We start from the raw sequence: 23,763 nt of genomic DNA, 5'->3' as shown, positions 1-23,763 counted from the left end.
GCTCTTTCCATCTTTTGGACAAAAGTTTAAGCACATTCTACTAAATTCCAAAGTAGAAAGCTCCTCAGTCCATGAAGGTGCTGTCGAGTGCAGACTTGTCAGGTCATTTGAATGCTCTGTAGAGCAGGTTTATGTTTAAACAGCATTTTCACACAGTTCTCCCTTCTCTGTGAGACCCAGTCCAGGCAATCACAGGCCTCTCTGGTGTTAGATCTTAAAAAGAACAGGTCAGCAAACAGACAGATCATTTTGTTTAAGTATGGTGATCACCTACAAGTTTAAGCTTCTGTTTGCAACTTATTTCTCTGCTTCTTTGGGGGACATTTTAGTCTGCTGCTCTTCATAGTCTCTGCTCAACAAACACTGTCCCTCCTGCTGTCCTGCTGCCAGGCTTTCCTGCATGCTCCCCTCACCTCAATAGGTATCCCATACCTCATCAGGGAGGAAAGATAAACAGCAGAAACCTAACACAAGAAGCTATCTAGATTTTGCTAACCACAGGATTAGCAGTGCTCTTGAGCTGGATCTGAGTGTAACATTTCTTCTGAGACAGCAGTCCCCAGGCTGTGCAGAGATGTGGGGACACAGGAATGGAAATGAAGGCTCTACCCAGTGACTGTCGAGACTGACCACTGCAAAAATCTTCTGACACCAAACAAGTCCATGTGCTTATGCTTAGGTCTTCACTAACACCCTTGCAAGCATTAACACCTTTGTGCACTAGGATCCTATTTAATAACCTTTGAAAAGTTATTTTATTTATGCAAACACAAATTTAGTCCTACCACAGCAGTACTCCTGGCTTCAGTGTCCAGTTACCAGGGTGAGTTTGGACATGCCTGATGCCTGAGCACTGAGGTAGCACGTGAACACATTTTCCATCACCGCAGGAGACAAAAGGTCTCCTCTTCAGAAGAATTTTACAAACAGCAAAAAAAAAATCCCACCCCAAACAGTGACCACAGCCTGGAGCTGCAGCCAGGTCACCTGAATGAAGCCTCAGGAGAACTGGGCCCTGCCCAGGCAGGCAGAGAGAAATGTCAGGCTACTGCAGAGCACTACCTGAGTGACACTGCAGCTGGAAACACACTTTTCCTTTGAAGCCTAACTCAATCTGTAGCCTTTTTACTGCCTGGATTTTTAATAGCTGCTACTTGCTATGTTCTTGTGAAAACTGCGGATTAGATATACTCAGGAACTGTTTATGGACATCTGCTGCTCCTCCACAGCAGGACTCCAGGTTCACTACTTACCCCATTTGACTCTATTATTTTTATCCTACTGTAATCAAACAGATTTAACACCCACCCCCTTGTTTTCCCCTAGAAGGAGTTTGGTTTTAGTTAGCTCTGTGACCTCAGTAACAGGAGTCACAGAGCTCAGATCACCACATCAACAGCAGGTTGTCATTTCCTACCCCAGGAAGTTATTTCAAATATATTAAAAAAATGCTCATTTCAGACCTAACCTACAATGGTTGCTAAGTGCCCACAACAATTAAATACCTCCCATCCCTTCTAATACATTATGTATACTGAGATCAAGTCATGAGTTGATCTTGTGACTGCTGGAAAGCCAAGAGTGAAATGAAAAATTGGAGTTTAGCTGAGTTCAATTTAAGCCTTCGGGAATTGTGCTTTCCAGCTTTCCTCTCACTCCTGAAAACTGTAAAATGAAGAAACAGCAATTCTTAAATCATCATTTAGGGCTAGAAGCCTGAAGTAAACAGGGCAGGCACCTTCCCTGAGCCACAAAATCACAGAACTACAGTGGAATCATGGGAATGTGCAACCAGGAAAGCTTTTTCTTTTGCAGATTTATCCAAGTTGGCTCCAAAACACAAAGCCCAGATCTCGTTCAAGTATTTGAAATGCTAGATATTATGGCTTCTGTTGCTACCTACTCACACAAACACCACTAAGCAAAGAACCGTAACAGCCAGAGAGCTCATAAAGGGAGAACCATTTCACCTTCACTTCCCCTTTACTCCCTCTGGAGGGAATCTGAAGCCTTTCCCAAAATCTGGCTGCAACATTTTAAGCCAAGAAAGTGCTCCTGCCATTGGAGAAGTCACCTGATATATACAATTTTTGCTTTTATTAGGTTCAGCTGAAATAATTTTTTTGCTGGCTTACAGGAAAGGAGATAAAGCTTACAACACCCCAAGAAGTCTTACCCTGCAGACTATACCTACATTATAAAAATCACCATTACTTGTCACCATTCAATCAGCTGAGTTTCAATGTTTATTTTTTAGCAAATAACATTTACCAAAAAAAGTTCTTCCTGAAGCAACTGAAATCAGCATTTACAATAGGTGAACACCTCCCTGCAAAACAATCCCAATTATACAAAAAAAAAAAAAAAAAAAATCCCTGCAATTTATCAGTGTCTCCTAATTTTGGAGCATAAACTTGACTACCTGCATCAGCAGCAAATATCCACAAATCCACTGAACATGCTATTTAAGCAGCAGGTGCCTGTATGGATCAGAATCACCCTTGATGGCAACAAGGACTTTTTAACCAGAGAACAGGAGTTTATTAGTCTGGTTATACCTCTCAGAATACTCTGATGCTGGACTAAATCCTGAGAAGCAAAACAGGACACTGGAGGGAGCTACAGAAACAGCAGTTTGGAGAATATATTCACTGACATCTTTGCCAACTGTTCCCCATATTTATTTTTTAGCGTGCAGTCTGACTTTTCCCATTTCCTGCTGCAGCAAGCCCTTTGCTAGAACCCATTTTTCAGCAAGGTCCATTTAAGATGGTTGTGCACCATCAACAACAGGCAGAAAGTGAAGTGTGTTTGCAGGACATGTCAGAGGAACAGCAGAAGCCCTGTGGAACATTCCACACAGCAAGGCATCCTGGAGGACTCCTGTGAGCCTGGAGTGACAATCTTACCTTCTGGGCTGGGACCGGCATTCTTCTTCCCCGCTGTCTGCCTCCTGCATGCATAAGGAAAGGAGAAAAACATTAATATCTTTTAAAACATGCAGAAAGCAAAGGCTTGCATTTCACTGGTCTGATTGTGTAAGGCAAGGGGAACTCTCTCTGCTCCTGCATGCAGCTGTCACTAGAGAGGAACTCACTTTCTGCTCAGCTGTCACTTCATGTTCTCTCAAAAGCCTTTTAAAAACTCAATGTTACAGGAATTTTTGCCCCTGCAGGATTTTGCATGCTTTTGCATGGACTTCCAGTGACCCCTGCCAAATACGGCAGGCCAAGAGCCAAACACATAGTTCACTTCTGGGCAAAAATCTCTGGGTTTTTATTACCTTTATGGAGATCATATGAATTCATAGTCCAGTGTCAGCAATCAAGTGTAAAAATCCACAAAACCAGCACGTAATAAACCTGACAAATCAGACTGAGTGAGCACAGATATGACCAGAAAGGAGAAATTTGACATATTATGCTGCTTTAGATGAGATATTAATATGCACAATCTCTAATGCGCTGTGGAATTTTACTAGGCCTATCTACTACAGCCCAAAGCAATACCTCAGCAGAGAGATCTCAGCAATTACTTCTGCTTCACAGTACATTTACATACGCCCTGCCAGGCACTGGAGATGGAGTACAGGATCTGTTATATTAGTGAGAACTTACTATGTTTGTGCAGGTCCACAGGGAAAAAGCATTTTAAAACATGCCAAGGGTTTTGTCAGGGCAGGGGATCCCATGAAAACCAGAGCTCAGATAGAGGAAGGAAAAAGATAATTTTGTTCTTGGTTGCTCTGGGCTTCCCTCCTGCAGCTCTCCTTTTGCAATCCTGCCAGAACATAAGTTCCAATTGAGTTCCCTGTGGGTTTACAAGAAGTTGAATTGGGGAAGCAAAAGAAAGAGGTCAGAAGGGAGGGGAAGATGTTTCATTACATGCAGAATTGCTAAAGACATGATGGGGTTTTTGAAGAAAAAGTGTGTATTTAGCTAGAGAACAAGTTCCTCAAACTCCACAGTAAGGGAAAACAACTGAAAGAGCCCTTGAATTCTCGTTTGTACTGCTCAGGAACTCAAGCTATGCAAACATTTTTAGTATTATAATGAACAGCCATTTCTACCTGCCAAGAAAAATCCTTGTCACAGCAACTGGCAAGCCTGGTGTGCCATAGCCAAAAGTCCCACAAATGACAGGAGAAGACTGTGAAATATGTAGATCATTATCTTAGCTCCCCTCAAAATTCAACCCTAAGGAGCTCAGTGTGGAGGAGGCCAGACATGGCCCAATTAATCACCATCTGTCTCTGCTGAAACTCTTGCATCTCTTTGATACCAGACATAGATGTAGCAGGTTTGTGTGAGGAGCACATTCACTCAGAGTATAACTGACTACGAAAACAGAACTGTAGACAAGCGTGATTTGAGCAAGAGACCCATTGCCAGTACCTGGGATGCTGTCTGGAACAAAACTAACCTTCAGCAGCCTGCTCCTCTTCTCATCGGCAACTCTGACCAGCCTGCAGCCTACTCCTTGCCTGGACCTTATGTTTTGTCCTGGATTTACAGAGTGGTCAGATCCAGGTATCTGAACCACCTTCACCCAATCCACTTGTCCCGTCTGCAAATGCATCCATGGACAGAGGGTGTCAAAGAAGCTACAGGCAATGCTCCCGTATTTCACATATTCCCCTCCAAGCGGCTGCTGCCACTCCCGCTGTGCTGCGGTCACTGAGAAGTCCCGCAGGCACAGAACATCCCCGAACACCCGTCGGGAGCTGCAGTGAGGCCCGTCCCCGCTAGAGGGGAGGGCAGGACAGCCGTGGGACCGCTCCGGGGGAACGGGCTCCGAGGGGACACGGCTCCGAGGGGACACGGCTCCGAGGGGACACGGCTCCGAGGGGACACGGCCCCTAAAGCCAGCACCTCCGCGCTTTCTCGCCATTCCCAGCCTATTTCCAAAGGTGAAGAACTATTGCTGCCTTTTCATCAGCCAAGATGAGGCTCAAACATCCTTTTCTGAGGATCGTGCTCGGACAGCATCCTTGGAAAGTGAACGCAGCCATTTGGAGCTGTGACCTTTCACAACTGCCTTTGCACAGGTGGTGGCAAGAACTTTGGATGCTGCCCCAGCTCTGGGTTCCCTGTGCCCTGCAGCACCAGTGATGTGACCAGAGCAGCAGACCCAAGAAATAGCAGCTGCCACAAATGCTCCTTGGAGATTCCTAATGCTGGATTGCTGCAGCCTCAAACCAGTCTCCTCCGCCAGCCTGCATGGAGGAGGAAGCTCAGCAGCACTGATGAGCTCCAGAGGGAGTCATGTCCTGCTTTCCTTGACCAGAAACAGAGGCCTCAGGGGAAATGGAAGGAATGAGTCGCATAGCTCTAAACTAGGCCACGATATTAAATGCAGTTTAAAGTGAAAGATGAAAAATTCCATCTCTGCTCCTTTCAGGCCATGTAGGACAGAATATGCAAAGCATTAATGCTGTTTGTGCTTTGATCCACTGCCAACTATCTGTCATCAAAAGGGCAAGGGAGAGGAGAGAAATTTTGGAGTGCTGTTCTGTTCTATACAATGGGAGTCACTCCATGTCACGCAAACAATTCTGCTCTTATAAATCTCCTTTTTGCAGACTGATGTAATGATAAACAAGATTCAATCTCCACTCTTACGTACGGGGACTGGAGCTGTCTGCCTGGATTTAACATCAGGAACATCACAGCAAGTTCCTGTACTGTAAGATACGATTATTAGTCTAAGTCATGCGCCTAATAATCACTGCATTTCTATTAACCAAGGAACATTTCACACAGACTACACCCTAAAAAAAAATCTTTCAAAGCTTAAAAGGATTCCCATTTAATAACTGCTGGCTATGTATGATTTTATGCCAACATACCTGACTGTACAGACAATGCCTGGGAAGTGTTTTTATCAGGAGTGAGCGGTCACAGCCAGCAAATATCAAAAGAGCACCAACAATTTAGAGAGTTTGTTGACCCCTTAAGTCAACATCTTACTTATAGCTGTGAGGTGAACACTTCAGAGATTAGTTAATATAGATTCCCCCCGAACCCACAGCAACATTCAGATGTATCCATGTCATCAGAGGGGCTTTTCACTGAACATGGTCAAACGTCCACCATGTGGACAGCTTTGGACTCAGTTTCAAAGGAGGAACTACAAAGCAAAGGACTGTAATTAAATGAGCACTCTCCCAGCTCTACTCTTTCTCTGCCTACATACCATCTAGCTGCTCAGACACACACTAAGTGTCTCTGAGCTGAACATGCCCTTTGCTGGGAAGAAGGCAGCTGCTTCAGTCAAATCAGACGCTGTGCAAGCAGGCACTGATCCATTTGTTAAACCATGCAAATGTTCCTTTCACAGCATCCACCAGTGTCCAGTGTCCCTTTGTTTGGGCTGCAGCCACACAGAGCAATGCACGCTTCTCCATACAGGAGCTCTCCTCGTGTGCCAGGAAATATTAAGCAAGTCAGTACAAAAGCCACCCTCCCACAACTATTTCCCAACACATGGATAACCCAGTCTGGTCAAGTCTTGCAGAGGGTGCCACTGCTGCAGCCACAGCCTCTCCTCTAATGCAACACAAGGCACACAGAGATAAGAGCATCCACCGGACGATCAGATTCCTTAGGGCTCAACTCAGCTCCTGACACAGACATGTGGTGACAGTGGAGATGCCCTGGGGTACCAAATATCTGCATGGGACTGGCACCAGACGCCCAAAGAAGCAACTCGATGCAGGCTTATGAAGTCCAAGGGATGAGGATCTGTGCATGGACATCAGACAGAACTGAAGTTCAGTGCCTTCCAAGATGAAATATTTGATAGATTCCTGTTCAACAGCAGACCGTGCACAAACCTGGTCCTATCAAGAAACTCAAATCATCAGCTGGAACAAAGCAAGACAAATGTTTGAGTCGCACTGCCAAATATCTATTACGCATTTCTGTAGCAGAGGGACTTTTCTGCAGTAGTCTGAGTTGTATTAATCTCTTAAATAAACTATGTGAGCAAAAAGCCCATACATGCTGCATTTGCAGTATGGCTGAAGTGCCAGCAACAACACTGCCTGGGAAAACGAAACAAGGGCTGACTCCAAGACCTGGGTTGATAAAAGGTTCCCTTTTTCTTGCAAGACGCCCAAGACTACACACAAATCCACTGGGGTTTGAGGGGAGATGCAGAACCGTACCAGGTACCACTTCCAGTCTGACCATGTCTAGTAGCAGTTTGGTACTAAAAAGGGTCACTTGGCCACCAAAAAAAGGGCATCCAGAGTCTGCAAGTTCCACAGCTGCAACACAGAGAATCAGAAATCTGTGGCAGTTTGTGTGAACCAATCTACTCAGTGTGTTTTGGAAACCATCAGTGTGGTTGCAATGTGCAAGTACTCACTAACAGAGGATAGGTCTCAAAGCTGAACTGAAAACCAGTTCACTTCAGACTCCATCAGTCTCTGGAGGTGGTTAACCTTAATCATGAATAAAAATTATGAAACTAATTAATAAAGTCACCTAGCATGCTGTAGAGAGGAAGCTTATTGCTACTTTTTGTAATACTTATATCTGCCATCAAACACATTTTAAAGGAGAAGCTACTACCAGGAAGCCTTTAAGTTTAACATAAAAGTTCTTCAAAAAGCTGAGCAAACCAGGCCACAAACGAGAAAGGGGAGAACTGCACTGTTTTGCATAGAGCTTTTACCTCTCCCGAGCCATAGGGATAAGGGATAAAGAAGCATTTCTCCAGCTGTTGCTGTCTCACCCCTCACTATTTGCATGAAATATTTTGAATGAATGCTGTTTTCCTCCTCACATGTCTTCTGGATTTGGGGTTCCACATAAGCAGTAGCTTTCTGCAGCCAAGTGTTCATTCAGAGGTTGGCATTCCTTCTAGATTGTTTTCTGTATCACTTTGCTATGTCAGTAATTGGTATATTTAGGTCAAAGACATTGTGCTCCTGCTTGGAGAGAGAAAAAAACAAGTTCCTTATCAAAGCTTTCATCTTCCCGCTGGAGCAAAGAGATTTATGCAAACCTTGTTTAGATTAGCACTCACTAAAAACTGCAGAACTAAAACTCAGACACTTCAAGACAAAAATTACAAGCCTGCAACTGGTACAACAAGATTTAGGATGAGAAATATGGTGTGACACAGCCTGCTACACTACAACACAAGAACAGATTAAAAAGCAGATTACTGTCAACTGAATTTCTGCAGAGAAATCAACTTGCCTGATGAGGAGTATAACAGCTTTTGCCTTAATCAGAGACCCACCTAAGGGGAAGGAAAAAAACCCCATACATTGCAGATATATATTCACTTTAAATATCCCTACTTCAAACGTGCATTAATATAATTTCTCTTTCTAGCACATCATCTCTAGCCACTTACAGACACTAAAGAAAAAAACCCAGCAGAACTACTGTCTCCCTGAATAGACCTTCCCCATGACTTTCAGAAGGCCCTTCAGCACCCTGCAAGTATGACAGAAAAGACAGGTATTTAATGTAATTATGATGCTTTGCTGGATTTAATGCCTACCAGAACCCTAAAGGTACCTGCTTAATCCCCTTTTAGGCAAAGCTAGTGACATTGTCCACTGAAAATCTTAGAATCTAGGGATTTGTTTCCCTAGAACAGTAACAAATGCTCATGGTAATGGGCCAAGTGTGAGAAGACTCACTGGCTGTATAAACACAGGCACTGGAACTCCAGTTTTCATACTGGAAACTGCTGCTGACGTCAAGGGTATAGTTTGACTAAGACCAAGTCAAAGATATGCATGTGTACACTGGTGAATCTCAGGGCAGGGCTTCTACACAGCCAACAGTCTGTGATTAAAATGAAATCCCAGCTCCACAGGTTACCACAATGAGCACCACTCATGCAGGCTGACACATTTACATGCGTGAAATTGTCCCTCTGCAATTATGCAGGATGGACATACACACCTCAGACCCTCTCCAGTCACTGCCTGTTAAAACACAGACCTTACTCAACCTCCCAATGCCCTCCAGAGCTCCCAGAGCAGCCCTGGCCATGCACCTCCTCACCCACAGGGCTGACATCTTCACCTCGGAAGCTGGGCCTGTTTCCAGCTGAAGAGAGAAAGAGAGAGAGACTCTCCTCAACTGCTGCATTAAAACATGGCAGCTAGAATTAAACAAGATTGAAGGAGCCTGAAAAGCAAACTGGCTAATGAGCCATATGCAGGGAAGTTGGAGACCTGGAACTGCAGCTGATACTCTTTTACCATCCATGAGCAACAGGAAAGCATTACAAGGAATAAGGACATAGATCAGACACAGCAGATGCACAACACCAGCTTCTGGGTTAAATTACTTTCCCATTGACACGAAAAAACATTTAAAATTGTTTTTTAGAGAGGAAAATATTTGGTTTTCACTCATGCTGAAAGGCTATTTTAGGAGGAGGAGGGTGGAAGGAAGGGAGGTACACAGCAAAGGGAAGGGTCTTTGTCTTGCAATCAGCCATCTTCCTGTTAGCATCTAGTTTACCTTGGTGCACGCTCATTTGTATCCCTGCAGGAGTTATCTCAATTAGAAATCAGGGAGTTATTCTAGGGCTCTGATCAAGTTGTAACTCCAGAGCTTTGACTCTTCCAGAATGTACAGTAGGGTCATTAAAACAGTGCTAATCCACCTGCAACATACATGATATATATTATTCCCACAATGGAACAAGAATAGAGCTATTTGGATACCACTCCTACTTATGTCATAGCTATGTCCATAAAATGAAGCTGTGACAGCACAGCCCTCTTGTTAAGTCTAATTCCTGGTTAGCATCAGCATAACCAGGCAGAGTTTTTTCATTTTGATAGCTTGCCTCAAATTCCACAGATTGAAGCACATGCAGCCATCCCTGAGACGTGTTTCAGCTGCACCCTCACCCCACACCAGCTCGCAGAGCCCAGGGGCTGCCTGTAACACAAAGGCATCCTTCTCCCTGCCAGAATGCTACAGGAGACTCTCACCCACTCAGCTCCTCTGAGATCCAATCCCTGCAAGTCCCTGTCAAATCTCCTCTTGACGTAAGGAACACACAACACAGAGAATTAGGAGCAGCGCAGAAATCTTCGTGACCTACCCAAAATAAAAGCACCAGCAGCCAGGCCACTCAGGGATCTTGGCATATTGCATCAATAATTAAGAGATGATTTTCTGGATGAAAGATATTCTCAAAGGGGGAAGTTATTTAACACTTATGAAGATGAAATAAAGACGCTGAAAAGAGAACAGAGCAACACTCAGTCTTTGCAAATTCCACAGTGCTCAACCTTTAAAAAGCAGAGAGGAAATCATTAATATTTCTAATTCTTTACATTGCTTAACCTGAATCTGTGTTCAACGTTATAATTACGAGTTGCAAATTGTTACCTAGCACTTGTGAGAAAAAGAACAGAAAAAAAAAAGGGGTATCCAAGCAACTACATTGTACAGCGTGTCTGGATGCAGCAGCATCTGCGTTGGCACTCGCAGGCTGCTATTGCATAACCCAGGATTCAGGCAGGAGCACAGCCGGGGAGCCTCTGCTCTATTGCAGTGACATATCTAGAACAGAAGTGGCTGGTAGGGCTTTAACTGCAGGAGTTTAGACTCTAGATCAGAACAGGAATTGGCAGCAAAGTCCCTTCACCTCTAGCCTCCGTTTGGGTAAGGAAAAACCCCCAAGTGTTTCAGGCGAAACTTCAAAAGGAATTGCTGGGACAGCTTTCTGTGCATGCAGGACACAAAGCAGAGCCTGTGGAGAGCAGAGGGGAAGGAATGCCTGAAGATATTCCCTGGCAAGACACTGCAGAGAGAATCACAAGGTACAGAGCGTACTCCTTGTTCACATCTGCCATCCCCAGGGTGCACAGCAGCCTCCCAGCTGCCCCACTTCTGGCAGGGGACTATTGCTGCTAGAACTGGGACATAACACTTATAAACTACTCAGATTCACTCACTTCTTCACAAAATACACCCAGGTATTAGTCTCATGTGGTTGGAATTAAAGCCAGAGCAATTTTCTTGCCCGACCCAAGCTGGTTTATAGGCTCTCACACGCTATTTCTCTACAGTAGGGTTCTGCCTACACTCTTCCAGCATTCCATGCCTAAACAGCAACTGGAGATCCAAGGGTATAGGGAGTTTCTGAGGGACCAAAAGCAAAGCAGCAAATATAATACCTCCTCAACAGAGGCTGAAGAAAAAAAAGAAAATGGAAAATGAAGCTAGGGAGTAGAACAGGGTTTTCTGGATGAGTCAAATACTCGCAGAACAATGTTGCATAACGAGTGCCCCTTGACTTTTGTTATTTCTCCTAGCCAGCTCCTCCAAAAATCTATTTGTTATTGTTTATTTGGGTATCAGTCCAAATTGCTGTGGGAGGAGAGAAGAGGAGAAAAGGATATGCTGTCAAGCTATTAATTCTAGCACTGTAGTCATTTAGCACTCTCCCACTATTAACAAATCAGTGTCCTGTTTACTGCAACACTCTCTAGAGCCAGCCTGAAAGTTAAATACAAAACCAGATGTTAATTAGCTTCTTGCAAAAGCGACTCCAGCACTGTTTCTCCTCAGCCAGGATGAATTCTGCCTTTGCTTATTTACCCACTACTCTGTCCAGACCAGCAGTGCCATGTCATGTCTCTCCAGAGCAGGCAGGAGCTGGGGAAGCTGCAGCCCAGCAAGCAGCACGCAGATGGGAGCATCACTCTTGAAATTTAAGCCTCTGCGAAACATTATATTGTAATAAAGGCCAGGCTGTGTCAAAAGCCAGGAGTGACTGCAGCCACCATCCATCCTCCCATTCTCCCAGGACAGAAGTCACTTTTCTACATGAGTGCATCAGTAACAGAAGAAAAGCTGTACTCAAGCAGAATGCAGGGTTATGTTTGGTTATTTCCCCCTCTCAGGAAGGGAGAACCACCAGAAGCGGGTACATCTTGACCTGTCAAAAGGGACACACTTCCATACCAGCCACCTGCCCTCATTCTGTGCCAAACCTCGCTGCTCCCTGGGGCAGGAATGTTTGAGCCCAGTGTCCAGAACAGCCTTTAACAGAAGGACACAAACAGTGCCAAAGGCAAAGGAACCACATTAGTCTTGGCACAAGGCTGGATTTGCCTGACCCCAGGAAGTTCAATGGATGTATCAGATTTGCAGCCCTGTGGTACTTGTCTGTATAATCCCAGTCTCCTTTGTGCCATCTGTTTCCCCTTCGTCAGACTGGCCATTAGAGACTCAATGCTAAAACTCGTGTCTCCTTAGTAACAGGTTTTTGTTGATCTCCCCCACGCTTCCAAATCTTTCTATCAATCCGGTAATCTAGCAGGATTTTCCCTGCAGGGGATACATAACAGCATCAGTAGAAAAAAAAAATATATGGGACAACAGAAACACTTTGAAAGCAGGGTAGAAGGTGTACAAGGGGAGTGCATGAAGCTACACGAGTTGCAAGTCTATGGAAACCAGATGTTCTCATTATATTGGAGCAAGCCACCAACATACCTTCCCAGTGCCTGGTTTGAGATCTCATCTGAGCACTCAGTCCTTTACTAGTTTCTTTCTTAAAGAGTTGCCAATTCCCATCAATACACAAGTTTTCAGAGAAAACACCCTACATAAACCCTGCACCCTTAAGACCATCTTCTCCAAGATCTCAGAGGTAAAACACTGCTCATCTCAATGCTGTACAGGTAAGAAAAGACTGTATTCCCCATCTATAGAGACTGGCTCTCTTAGCACAGATTTTAAGTCACTGATTGCTGGCTGCTTTTGGTTCCTTAATCCCTAAATCCCCACACTCTCTTCTTAAGGTTAATCCAGTTAAAACTCTCCTTTCCCTTTGGCTAGTGCCTTGCATAAATAACCACCTGAAGAGCAGAGCTGCAGAAGCCAATGCTCAGAGTATGGCACTTCCCAGACCTCTGTCCCACTGCAAGAGACAGAGTAAAGTTCTTGTTGCTGCCTATGCCAAAAGAGGAAATCAAGATTAGCTAGGTAAGGGCAAAAGGCACTCCTTATGGATTGCTTAAATCAGCAGGAATCAATCATCCAGTCCAATCCAAATCCTCTAGTTGCTTTCTGCCTTAAGATAACTAGAAACAGGTTTATGTCACACTAAGATAAAGCAGCCTTAAACCAGAGTAAGCCCTTATGTGAAAACCTCTCTTTTTTGGGAGGAAAGGAGAACTTGCCTTTGAGGTCAGCTCTAAATGAGCTACAATTACAGCCATATAGGCCATATGGGATTTGGAAAAGCAACACAGATCAGCGAAAGAAAATCACCTCTGTAGACTCTGCCTGGCTGGTCTGGCCCAGGCAGCTCCCTTGGCACTGAGCCCATGGGCAGGAGAATGAAAGCAGCACTAGGACAGGGAGCCAGACCTCACCCTCAGCCTGCCAGGAGGGGCCAGTGCCATGCACAGTCAGGCACATGCAGACCATGAGGACGGTCTCACTACGCACAAAACATCAACAGTCTGACCCAGCAACGATGTGTATTTGCTCAGCAGAAAAACAAAACACACCCAGTGAAGGCACACAGGAATTTGACTCCTATGAGCAGAGAAAGCCAGGACAAGTGGGTGAAGGAAAATGTGCCCTCTTCTGACAGGTGAGACCCTACCCACTTCCAGTGGCACTTGTGCCCTGGCAGAGAGCCCTGAGTAGCACCATCCCCTGGGCAGGTGGCGAGCAGGTGCAAGAAAAGTCCTTGAGTTGGGACAGGTATTAGGTCAGTGACACAACTGACCACACGTGTATCTGTGTGTCTTACTCTCACTGTGAAGCTGGGCCAGATGCTCTGGGGCAGCAGGGTGCCTGCCAGAGTCAAAATACTGCACATGGGCTCCCTGGTGCGTGCCAAGCTCTCCAAGGCATGCACTGGAGCCAGGACTCGGACCATAAGCTCTTTGTGTTCCTGGTCATTCACAACCAAGAGAAAGAGAAATCTGGTTTCGAGGACTGTTTATCAGCCTAGTGCTTCCAAGAAGCTCAGTCTTGAGAGTAGAGAAAATGAACAGCCCCCTCAGCTTGCTGCCTAACCAAAGAGACAGCAAGCAGGACATGCATTCTGCCTCCCAGGGTAGAGCAGTCACACTGAGTGAGGAGTGTGGGGTATGAGGACAAAGCAAGGAGCCTGCACAGCTCTGCAGTGCAGCACGTTTCCAGCTCCATTCATGCGGATATGGAAAGCCGCCGCTCAGTCCCTGGTGCATATTTAAATGCTCATTCTGAATGGCCAATTAGTCAGAAGTGGAATGTTTCTGCATTCACGGAGGAGCTATTTTAAGATTACATTATGCTCTCTGCTTCCATTAATAGGTACAAATAAAAAAAAGGAAAGGCGTTACACCCAGCAATGCATTTGTCTCAGACTTGAGTGCTGCATGTCCAAAATCCCAGCGCAGGACAGTTGATGAGTTCTGTTATTGACAGGCCACATCCCTCTTTACGGCTCCAGAGATCACCCAGTCATCAGGCTTGCCAAATCTTGATGGAACAAGTCAAATCTCTGTGTTCACTGGCCACCTCTGTGCAGGCCTGTCAACCTGAATCTTCTAGAGCTGTGTTAAACCTCCGTGGAAGTCACCAAACTGAAAGAAGTTAAACCAGACCAGAGCAGCATCTCACGTGTCCTGCAGCTCTGGAGGAGGCTGACCCAGATACTCTCATTCCAGACACCACTTTCCCTCCTCGTGTTGCTCCCCAGTGCTGCCTTCACTCAACCATATCCAGTGCACATCTATAACCCTCCAGTGCCTCTGATCCCCTTCCAGGCCCTGGAGGACCACAGATACTTGACAAGCTGAGAGTTCACAGAAACTCATTTTGAGAACTCTCTCAGGTTCTTTCAGCTAACAAAACTCAAATCGTTAAACACTGTTGAGTTTTCAAAACAAAGGCAGTTTTAGGGAAAATACATATTTTTGTTTGGCCAAGACCAACCCCTCCCAGTCTCTCCTGCATGTGTTAGGAATGCAGCTGTATCCATAACATCCACACACAATCATCCATCAACTCCTACATCCAGATTTGTTCTTCCACCCGTTCCAAGCCTGGACTGCGATATCAGAATTTGATCAGTGTGGTTTTCTGAGAGGGGGATTGGAGGAGTTGAGAAGGGAAGCATGGATACAAGCATTTTGCCAAACATCACACAGAAGTTCCATGCCAATGCCACAACGGACATTATTTAATTCCAAAAATCAATAATCTTAACACAGGGCAGATTGAGTAGAGTCAGTTTTCTGTCAACAGTTTTGCTTTCACTAACAGGTTTATTCAGATAATTTTGAAGATCAAAACCACAGAATCCAACAGGTACAGGTATAATAAATCTCATTAAAACCAGAGCAGGTCATCCCTCTGATGAACTTAAGCTGTAGATCCTTCTAATACTCTTGAAGAAAGCTTGGGTGACCAGCCAAACGAGGATTCCCTCAGGTCACAAATCCACATCTTTTGAGCCAAGTGGAAATACTGTATGAGCTAAGGAAAACAGAGTTTTGTGTGTGGGTTGTGTTTTTTTTTTTTTTTTAATAATGTGAAGAGCAAGCAAAAAGTCTCAAAATATGCTGCAAAAATAAAGACAGTCAGAGCTGAAAATAAAATCCAACTTGGAGGAGAAAAGGTGATATAAAAGCATTGTATTAAACCAATGTTACTTTGATGTTGGATTCAAATCTAAAGAAATGCTTAGCCCACGCAGACATAAAAACTACAAAAAACCTTCCTAGTATGGGAACTGTATAAGGTACAGCTCTGCTGAAACATGATGTACATAAATGCAGAGGGGGAAATGCAGAGGACTGAACAGCAGTAACATGGATGTGTATGTATGTGTCTATATAAATGAGAAACAGCATTACATAGTGTCAGGAAAATACATAGAAAGACGCCCAATGCTGGAAAGTGCTGCTTAAAACAAACCTTGTGAGTCCTCAGTCCTGGGAGGACTCTGCTTCCACTGGACACAGACATCACAGGCAGGCAGTGGGACAAGGAGCTGGAGACTCACTGATAGCACTTTTAGTGCTCCAAATCTCTGGCCATTGTGGAGAAACCAAAAATTCCTGGCTCAGATGCAGTAATTTCAACTTTGTTCATTTTACTGCAGTAATAAAGATATTGCTTTACAGATGCTACAGTTGATATATGCAAAAAATGTGGATCAGAAAGACAGTTTCTAACTTTCTCAGTTAAAGCACACCCACCCACCAAGGACTAAAAAAATCTTTTCCCCCAAAATGTCAAGGTATTTTAAAGCAAAGGGTTTTCCTGGTTTTCAACGAGGATAGTAAGAGAAAAACCACAATTTTTAATGCAGAAAACACTCCTCTGAAACTATGGAAGAAGCAGAAAATCCTGGGTTGCATTTTACTAGGGAACAAGGTCACAAATTAAGCAGTCTGAGAATTTCTGGTAGCTTAGCCCTGAATTAGTTCTCCCCCGTTTTTGTTTTTGTTTTTTTTTTCCTCCCAACCCCCTTCACTACTTAGCTCAAAATGCAAGACCAACAAGAACACATGATGTAGCCTGCATGGTACAGGCAAATACATGGCTGAAGTCACAGGAGCACATTCTTGAGAGCTCATAAACCATCACATGACAAACATCACAAGAAGTCAATTTACTAAACTCAATTTAAACTTGAAGAAGTTAATAATAATCAAACCCACAATGGGAATGTCTCTTAGAAAATGAGACGCTGCACTTGAAAAGACAGCAACAAACAACAAAGCCAAGATCAGTTCTCATGTTATTTGAAACTTTTGATTTCTAGTGCTAGACATGCAAGCCAGTATTGCTTACAAGTCCCTGATAAATACTTGTAGTTACACAGTTTACAGCAAAAGCTGACCAGCAGCCAGTGAAGATCTTATCAATAACCCTCTCACAAACATACAAATATTGAATTTTATTGCAAGCATTTGAGCTAAATCTTTCCTGATTCTACATGTCTGAAAACCAGCAGCCTGTTCATTTGCTGTAAAGCTGGTAGGTATGAGTGACTTATTTTTCAACAGGAGGACACGAGAGGCACAATCCTCCTTAGCTGCTACAAAGTATTGACACACAAAAGCTCTGCTTCCAGCTTCAATCAGAAAATTTGGAGATAAAAGCACAACTGCCTCTTAACAAGATGTCATTGTACAAACTGATGTTCATGCTTTACCTGTACTGATTTCTGTACCAGGACAGAGGAACTTGTTTTTTAATTTCAAGAGCCATTTTCATTGGAAAAGTCTCAAAGCTATACGAACATTTTATCCTGATAACTTAATTAGGGATTGGTCCAGTTCTAGTGCTCAACATCCAGGGATCCTGAAGGCTCTTAACTGTTTAAAAAGGTTGCAGTGATCTGCAGGCCTACCATCAAACAGATCACTGTAGACTCATGCTTAGGATTAAGTCATCTCTATTTGTGAGCCCTTATGTGATGATCTGTTACAGAGCGTAAGGACTGCATGAAAGCCTCTTCAAGGCCTTCACCACCATCTGTGAATTACATTATTAACAATGGTATGAACTTCCTAAGAGCATCTGGTTCTCTCCCCACCCCCTTCTCAGATCACTGGGAAGAGCTCTTCAGTATCAAAACAGGCACAGGCAGAGCTGTTTTCCTCTTTTCCATGCCTCCCAACCTCCTCCCACCCTTCAGCAGCAGAGGATAGATGGGGCTCAGCTCTTCATTTCCATGCCCTACATGTTTTCTGCACAACCCTTGTTGTTGTTAAGAAAGGATGGACAAAACCAACTCCATGATGTGTGTACCACAGGCATTTTACTGGGAGAAGAGGAAGTTTATTCCATCGTTTTGCAGAGGCAGCATCTGAAGTATGCTGAGAATTGTGCTGAGGCACAATGGGGACTGCACAGTCCCACCTCAGGACTCACTTCCCAACAGCACCATTCCTGACATTAACCAAAACCAGGCAGCAGCCACTCAGCCAGCTTCAACAGCTACTGCTGTAGCAATAACTTTCTACATGCAAAGAAGTATTTTATCATCCCAATTCTTCTCCCACCAGGGATGTTTTAGTAGTTGATTCTGAAATCATGCCAACTTCTTGTAAACAAGAAGGAGGAAGAAGCAGCATCGCCTGAGACATTGGAGCGCACTCTCCACTGAACTTTGCACAGAGTTCACATCCAACAGCCTCCTTGGCTGCTCCAGGGATCATTTACTCTTGCAGGAGTGGAGCCTTCCTATCTTGCTTTCTACTGCTTGTTCTTCAAACCCAGCTTCTCCTCTTGCTCTCTAAGTAGGGCTTCTTGTTGCTTCAACTCTCTTTGCTCATCAGCAGCCGTTTTTCCACTCTGTTTTGCACAATACCATTCTTTAGTTGCACAACAGTTTGCAATTCAGGCATCGTTACAGCCCTGTAACACACAGCATCCTCCTCTGTCCTACGTTAGCAGCAGTGTTTCTTGAAAGAAAAGAGCAACATTATGGGCAGCTCCATAAAGACTTGTATTCAGAGAGAAACAGAATCCAAAACTAAATCCTGCAATGTGCAGTAACAGGCAGAAAATACTGGGTAGAAGGAGGAAGACAAAACTGTTTCTGCACGAATGCACATGAACCCTTCTAACCCTTATGTTTCTCCTATGCCATGTTTCAAATAAAAGACATGTGTTGATGTGCTTGGACAGTTGCATCTAGAATATGCTACTACTGTAATTAAAGGAAAATACAAAATTTTTTCAAGTTTATAAAATAATAGGCAAGTATTTGGGGTCACCATGAGTCCAGTGTTGCCTGAATCCATGGTCTTTGTGTGGGCTGAAAGAGGAAGTCTGCAATTACTGTAGCTGACCTCAAGCTACAGGAGGGGAGGAAGCCTCCAGGGCCAGGGTTTAATCCCATTATGGTCACTCAGCTTTGGCATCAGGCAGGTCAAGATGAAGATGGACCACTACCCAAACTTCTGGGAAAGCACATGGCTGTGTTTTCACAGCCATTTTAAAAAGTCAAGGGAGCCACAAGAAAATTAGGCAAGTTTTATGAGCGGCTTTAGACGGATGGCTTGACAACAGAATCTTGTCTTATTCCCTGCAGCTTATTGGGAGAGATGCAGGGAGAAGAAAAGTCAAGAAAGTGCCAAGTGTTAGAGCAAATTAGTGGCAATTAGAGGTAGGCTCTGCCAAACCCAGGTCCCAGCACACAGTGGGAGCACAGAGTCCTATCAACACGATCTTTATAACACTGGTATCTGGAACAGTAGCAACTAAAATTGGAATGAATTACCATCTTTCAAACAGTATGTACAGGTGACCATGTAATCAAATTAATTAATATTTTGCTAAATCAGTGCATTGAATATTCCCCAATGAGCTCATTTTTGGAGGCAGTTCAACGCCTCACTTCTAGGACTGATGTCAGCGTCACATGCTTGGAGAGGATCAGTCTGCAGCTGGATATTTTAAAGCCTTCTATTAGGAGCATAGAAAAGTCAGCGGATTTCAACAGCATCAAGCAATGAATTTTTGTTTTATCACAACAATTTAGTCACCAGACTCCACTGTCAATATCTTTGTGAGAATATCAGGCCATTTCAGACACTTCAAGTCACTACACAGAAACTGAAGAGTGCAGGAACTGAGTTGTTTCAACAGAGAAAGTTGTGTTTCAACAGAAAAGGAAATCAACAGAAGACAAGGAAACAGGAAACTCCAATTCTGACTGGCTCCTGATAAAATAATTAACCTTTGAGAAACTAAATTCAGCAGCTGTAAAAATACATAAACAAACAAACAGTAGCAGAGCAAAGAGTGTTGAGCATCAGCAGCACAAATGCTCCAGGCAGCAACATTCAACCCTGAGTTCAAATCCCATTCACTCACAGACCAACTGTGATGTCATCTTTTATTCTGACAGAATGCAGGATGTCACTGAAGTTCAGTGGCAAGTGTTCATGCAGGATCTGTGAAGTCTCCGCACTTTGATGCTCGCTGCTTGCACTTTGTACCAACAAGCAGGAACAGATTTGCATTACACAAATAAGCTGTGTCTTTATTGTGCAACCGCATGCGACTTTTTTGGAGAAAAACAATGCTCAAATACAAGGAGTGCTGTGTGCATCAGGCTGCAGAGTGGGTGGCAGTGATGTTGTCAGAAAGCACTCGGCACTGCTTACCTCCACACCCATTGACTTCAGCAGAAGGCTACATACGAAAAGTCTCTGAGGATGAAGCTGCAGTGTTCCCTAACCCATGGCGCTGTCCATACACTATACTTAAGAAAGAGACAAAACAAAAACCACAGAAGTGAAGAAGCATGAAATTGCAGGGTTTGGGGTTTTAGTTTTTAAAGACTCTTGCAGTCCTTGTTCCAGTTAAGAAATCCGACTGTAAACCCATCAGTTGTGAGCAAGCCCTTCCCCACACTGCCTGAGCCTTGGCCATGTCTGAGGTGTAGGATGAGAACCATGGTGTTTAATGCATGCTATGGGTGCTTCCAGAAGACCTTGGATGAAGATGTGTTAAAGCTTCATGGTCAACTCAGCTGTTGAATTGTTCAGTGGGACTGCCTAGGTCAGTCAGGGGCTGTACCAAACCCCACAGCCCTCACATGCAGCACAGGACACAGCCCACTCTAAAGATCCCTGGAAGCTTTTGTCCATAAAGTTCACAAACTCTGTATCAGTTTTATGGACAGATCAGTTCACCCTTACCCAGGCTGCTAATTTAATTTGTAATACTTTTAAGAACAGGAGAGTCACAGGCAGGAAGCCCTAAACCTCTGTTAAGGTGAAGCACCATACACAGCATTGCAGAGCAAGGAGCAGCTCAGGTCCCTCCAGAGGGGCTGGCAGAGACCAGATATTTGAACTTCAGTGTGTGACAGACCCTCCCTGCACTCTGTGAACTTATGGGAGGATAAATATGTTTGGTGCACAGGCTGCAGATGGGGTCAGGGAAGGTTTCCATAACCAAGACAAACTCACAGTATTCCTAGCAGTTAACTCCAGAAGCATGTGACTATTTTCAGATTGTAGCTTTTATCCTGGTCGCAGAAAGACGAGACTAAAGGAAATAACAAGAGCCTTACATGTTCAAGCTCTCATTTAGCTGCTTGTGGCTCAGCAAGGCATTCCCTCCCATTTTAAGATGAGGCTTATAAATTCAGTGTAAGTGAGCAGAATGCATCCTTCATTCCAAACTAATCCATCTCAGCCAGAATTCCTCTGTACAGGATTCCATTTTTTTTTTCAGAGGTTTGAAGCTATTTGGCAGTTTTATGACACTCGGACCAGCCTGCACATTTCTCTCTCTCCTTTTTTTTTAATTTTAGACTTAATGTAGCATGTACTCTCAGAAAGGTTTACAATGCAGCCTTTTGTAGTTAACTTGCTCCAAGCTGGGCCACTGCCAGGTTGTTATCAATGACATTTTAAGACAGATGAATGAAGTTCTTATTACGGTGACAAGCAGAATTGTGATATGGCACATGCATACGCTGGAAGAAGAGAGCTTGCTATTAGTTTGTCAGGTTAATAAATAAATAGTGATTTAATGAATAAAAGCCTTTTATTAGGAAACAAATGAACAAAATTAATATTTATAAAGCTTTAGTGGTTTAGAGCACCCTTTAAAATAAGATTATTCATTTCGGTCACAGCCACCATAATGGATTAGAGATTCTTGAACACAGCTTCCCCTCCTAATTCTCTTATCACAGCAGTGCAAGGCAAAAAGCAAAGCTTGGCCTTCTGAACTGTTCAGGCCAGACTCGGTTTGAGATTCACAATACTGAAGGCCCATGACAGCAAACATTTCTGTTACATCTTGAGGACTGCAGCTAAAGACTGCACCTGCTGGAAGAACTGTTGGTTCCTTATCACAGCAGGAAGTTCTCACGTTTTACACAGCGTGCTTCCACACCACACAGAGCACTGAACCTGTGCCAAGCCACAGAGAGCAACGCTGCACGTTAGACAAACTACCAGTGCTCAGCCAGGAAATTGCTCCCCATCTGCCCTCAGAAAAGAGTCTGCACTAAAACCCTGCTGGTATCTCTCACCCTTCTGGGTTCTTCAGCATCTCCCACAGCATATGCAGAACATGTTCACCACCAAAGTGAAGTTTAAGGAGGGTGGAGGACATCCAGGATGTCCCACTTCCCAGCAAGCTAATGAAATTCTGACATGCACAGACTCCTTCTCACCTCAAGCTGTCTCTGTCTTGTACTCCCTTCAGCTCAAGGGATTCTGTGGTCACCTGTCCTGAAATCAAACTTGCAAGTTTAAATTTTAAACAAGTTAAGTAATTTTGGGTTGGGTTTTGTGGAGCTGTTTGTAGGGAGGGTCTGTTTAGTTTTGGTTTTGTTGGGTTTTTTATTAATTTACTTTTTAAATGGGGCACTTCTTAAATTCAGGACCAAGATGTGAGCAAGTGCTCAAGCTTAAAAATTTATTTTGGCTCATGCCATCTTCTCCTCAAAAAAAAAAACATTCTCAAACTTTTCCCTTCTTCTCAAGGCAATGTCAAGTTTGAACTTTCTCAGTCATATGAGAAGCAGATAGAAACTGCCCCAAAATAACCATCTCAGCCATGTATGGTCAACATAAACAGATCTAAGTTAAACAGAGCTTCCTCCCCACCAGAGCAGTTTCTGGTTCACGTGTAAAGGAGAAAAATCCCACTTCAAGGACCAGAAGTGTGGGTTGCAGAAGCATGTGGCACAGTTGTTACCTTTGCAGCATGATGCACAAGTTGAAACCAAGGATCTGTAAAGTCTATGTGAAAAATATTCATTTCACCCACTGAGAGTGTGCAAACTCTATTCCAGTCATACTATAAACGTTAACTAGTAATACCTCCCTTGCCTTAAAGTATCCTACAACTATGCCCAGCTTTTGGGAAGGGGCTTGAAAATATACTCTGCTCATATTGGTTTTCCCTGATAATCTTATTTGAGATTCGGGAGCAGAGCAGAAGAAGCACTGAAGCACAATTCCCTCCCAGCACCAAGGCAGCCACAGAGCTGAGGGACACAGTGGCAGGCAAACACTACAAGCAAGAGATAATATATTAATATTTGATTCCCATATGCAACTGTACTGACAAATTTATGCAATATTAAACTCAACCCACACTACAGGGGTAGCTACTGTCTCAAGATTCATTGAGAGGTGGAATTCAGGCTTACACATTCTAATAATTGCTAGTGAACCAAAATACTGCCAAGGAGGAAGAAATACCACAAAGAACAAAAAGGTCTAAGTTGTCCTGTTTCACTTCACGTTTTGAAGTCACAAGCTTGCTCCGCCATGTAAGCACAACTCAGCTGACAACAACACCAGAGCAAACTCGCAGTAATGAAACTTATTAGATGTTACACAAGAAAAGTATTTGGTTAGAGAGTGAATTAAATAGTTGTTAACCATTCTACAATGTGAAAGGGCAAAGGGGAGGGCTGTCATTTCAAGGTTTGCACCTCACTCAGGAAGACAATACAGCACCTAGGTAGTTGTTTCCTACCACATCTTGAAGCAGTGTATTTAAATACAGTGGTTACAGCATCTCTGAAGAACATGCCCAGAGCTGTTTGTCTTTAAACTACTTAAAACTGTTGAGGATTTCGGAAAGGAAAACATAAAAGAAAGACAACAACAGAAACAAAGAAGAACGAAAAAAGAATCAATCCTTATTCCAGAAACACCTTTATCTCATCACCTAGCACTTCCTCTTGTACCTAGGTTTAGCTCCTGTCCCTAGGTCAGAGAGCTGAGTCACTTCCCTGCCTGCCCCACAGCAACTCATGAGC

The 23,763-nt window shown here is 43.9% G+C and overlaps 1 protein-coding gene across 2 annotated transcripts in view; it reads right to left on the bottom strand.

The window, feature by feature from the left end:
* SSH2 (slingshot protein phosphatase 2) overlaps positions 1-23,763 on the bottom strand; it is a 90,131-nt gene that overhangs the window by 59,521 nt on the left and 6,847 nt on the right. Inside the window, exon 2 of one of the 2 annotated variants that reach the window (XM_030287773.4) lies at positions 2,910-2,953. The exons of the other annotated variant lie outside the window; for it this stretch is intronic. Coding sequence (XP_030143633.4) covers positions 2,910-2,953 — 44 coding nt within the window. The remainder of the gene's footprint in view (positions 1-2,909; positions 2,954-23,763) is intronic. 2 annotated transcript variants of the gene reach the window in all.

Source organism: Taeniopygia guttata, chromosome 19, assembly GCF_048771995.1.
Source record: "Taeniopygia guttata chromosome 19, bTaeGut7.mat, whole genome shotgun sequence".
Classification (NCBI taxonomy): domain Eukaryota; kingdom Metazoa; phylum Chordata; class Aves; order Passeriformes; family Estrildidae; genus Taeniopygia; species Taeniopygia guttata.
The sequence above is the reverse complement of the archived record's forward strand: the minus strand, read 5'-3'. Positions and strand labels throughout refer to the sequence as shown.